The 3,178-nt window shown below is 38.7% G+C and overlaps 1 protein-coding gene across 1 annotated transcript in view; it reads left to right on the forward strand.

Annotated features, from left to right (window-relative positions):
• LOC101864646 (b(0,+)-type amino acid transporter 1) overlaps positions 1 to 3,178 on the forward strand; it is a gene marked incomplete at both ends in the record, with an annotated part of 17,427 nt that overhangs the window by 6,445 nt on the left and 7,804 nt on the right. Inside the window, 1 exon segment of the mRNA XM_013086748.2 lies at positions 2,915 to 3,018. Coding sequence (XP_012942202.2) covers positions 2,915 to 3,018 — 104 coding nt within the window.

The following is a 3,178-nucleotide window of genomic DNA, read 5'->3' on the forward strand; positions in this document are numbered from 1 at the left end:
AGGGGGGGGGCAGAGTGGGTGGAGAGGGGTAGAAGGAAGAAGGAAGGTGAAAGTAAAAAAAAAGGTATTCTGCACATGGATGCTTTGTTACAATAGAAATAGATTTCTCACATCAAGAAGAAGAAGGGGTTTTTATAAGATAGTTCTACCAGCTAAGCCGTGCGTTCACATCCTATTGGCTAAATCTTAACTTTCTGCCATTATGATACAACAGCTTTTTCTTTTTGTCTTGGTAAGAGTTTTATACTGCCCTCGCAACTGCATAATGTCATATGATGTGAACCCACCTCCTTCAATGGTAGAAAATCTCCGCTTCTGTTCAAGATAGATGGATTTGTTGTTTTTTTCATTCAAAGCCAGACAAATTAACATTCTTTAGAATAAGCCTAGCATCTGCGTTCCGCGGTTTTTGGCATTTTTTGGTCCCCGAATCGCGGCCGCGATTTTTGCATTTTTCAAAAAAGACAAAACAACAAAGCTACTTCATAACATATTAGACACGTATTTTGGTAAGTTTGAAGACATCTTCATGCATGTGTATCTATTTTCATGCGGAGAATATAAGAACATTACATTACATTCTATTTATATTTCTCTCTTTTATTTCCCCCTCTTTGTTGTGCTTTAATGTGTTCGTGTGTTAATTTTTCAAAAAATTGTTCTGATGATTTGTTTTTCTTTTTTTGTGTGAGTGTTTATACAGCGTAATGTCATTTAGTTTGATGCTGTTCCTACCCTTTTAAAAATATAAATGAGTTGTGTTAGAGCGTGTCTCCCCAAAAACCGAATACTGACACTGGCATGCCCCAATTGTGTGTAATACCGTAATTTACATGTAATATCCTGTAGGCCTATTTTTTCTTGAAATACACACGTTTAGTGTTAAAACAGCCAATCTTCGGACAGGTGGACATGGGCCTTAATTTGTTAATTTTTGTGGTTATTTATCCGTACTGTTCTAATTTTGATTTCGTTCTGTTGTGAAACCTTTATTTTTCATGTTTTTAAACTCTAGGTGAGTACAAATGATAATATTCTGAATGCTTAAAACAGAGCACAAAAAATTCTGGCGCTTTAGATTGTTACCTCTATCAGCATTTTGCTTTATACGTCGTCACAGAGAGTTGAAAGCGTGAAAACTAATGGAAACTTTTTTGGCAACTTTTGCCACTTTTTGTGACAACTTTTGGCAACTTTTGGACAAAAAAATGGCAACAAACGCAGATGCTAGATAAACCTTACCAATAACCCCACTTAAAAATATCTCAAATTTGACGTGTCGGGACGCATACGTATTTAAGGGGCTCCAGTGGCGAAGTGAGTTGTGAGTTGTGACTCAAAAGTGATATCATCAATAATAGGTAGCATTTGTATAGCCCAAATTCACGCTTTACATTCGGTATTATTACCCCGGCAGACCTGATAGCATTCTGAAACAATATCGATGAGAGGCATGCAGTGCAAGCTGCCCTGTTTTTATATGTCAAGCAAGTGTCGGTGACAGGGGTTAAAGTGGGTGGTCACTGGGGTGTGTCCTCGAGCGACACACGACAATCCAAACTAAAAAAGAAACCAGGCCGCTGCATAGTGGAGACCAACAATGGCATGTTTGTATGTACATGTATTCATGTTTGCAAGTAGATTTATTTATAATCATGTATGTATGTATGTTTGCCATTGTAACCCAAATTTCCTCACGGGGATCGATAAATAGTAATCTACTCGTATTATCATTCATTATTTATCAGTTTCTCACAACAATTCGTTTTCCACTTGGTCTCACTTTCATGTGTTTAAGAAGCAATTGAGCTGGGTTCTCAGTATTCTTTGCCTTGCCCACATTTTGTTATTATTCACATGGACAAATTCAGAAACCCGTAGTTTAGGCTTTAGTTTGATGGTCATTTTTAACATATTATTATTATTATTCATGCTGTTATATATGTTATTATTTTGGCAGACCTTGTACTTGGCTTTTTCCTGCTAGAGACGATCGTTAAAATGTTGGATCACCCTCTTAAATAACCAATGAATTCACTGTTCTAGAAAGGGGTCCAATCTTGCTCCATTTCTTGCCATACCAAACGACACCGTAATATAATTTCCTGTCTATTCCATATGATACAACGACATACCATACAATACCATACCATTCCATACCATTCCCCCCACCAGGGCAGTGTTACCGACTGATGTTGTCTTTAGGCCATTCCCAAAGCGGGGATATCAACATGTTCTTTTGTTCAGTAGAATAGTAAATGGGCTGATTTATCATTGTCATGCTCATACTGTGCCGGAACAACATAGGGGGAATTGCTGCTTTTTCTTTCCTCGCCCTTACCGTCGTCCTTTTCCTTCTACTTCTTTTGTACATTTGTCACTCTCTTGTGAACTGCTATTTCCGGGGTGCCTTGATAGTAGAAGTAAAAGCAGGCTTTGTGCTGTTGAGGCTAGAGAGGTGAGCAAAGTAAGCCTGATTCCTTTTTGGATTTATGCTCAGTTAACATCCACCCCTTGGCGCTCATAATCCTTATACAGTTGCGAGCGAAGCAAAACCTTACTAAAACAAAAATACCATACCATACCACACCATACCATGCCCTACCCTACCCTACCCTACCCTACCCTACCATACCATACCATACCATACCATACCATACCATACCATACTATACCATACCATACCATACCATACCATACCATACCATACCATACCGTACCATACCACGTCATACCACACTATGCCAGACTGTTTAATACCAAACATGACCATTAAAAAGATAATACAGGTAGTATATTTTATAGTACCATACCGTGCTCAAGCGATAACGATAACATAACACAACTCTGTGTCCTTATTTGTCGTGACCTCTCAGACCTCTTAGTCCAGAAACATTTTCTTGCCTCTCCACAGTTATGGGGAGACAGAGTGCTCAGAGGTGCCTCTGTCATCATACCTCTGTCTGTCATGGTTTCAACATTCGGATCCACCAATGGGACGGCTTATGCTGGTGGAAGGTAATAATACTTTGACACTAAACTGAAAAACAATATACGAAATTGTATAAGTTTACGCCCCTTGCAACACTGTAGTAAGATTATTTAAGAGAGTCTTGACCTCGGAATACCACATCCATAATGATATTTTTGTTGATGTGGTTGTTTTTAACCCCCCCCC

The sequence above is a fragment of the Aplysia californica genome, unplaced genomic scaffold (genome assembly GCF_000002075.1).
Source record: "Aplysia californica isolate F4 #8 unplaced genomic scaffold, AplCal3.0 scaffold00500, whole genome shotgun sequence".
Lineage (NCBI taxonomy): Eukaryota > Metazoa > Mollusca > Gastropoda > Aplysiida > Aplysiidae > Aplysia > Aplysia californica.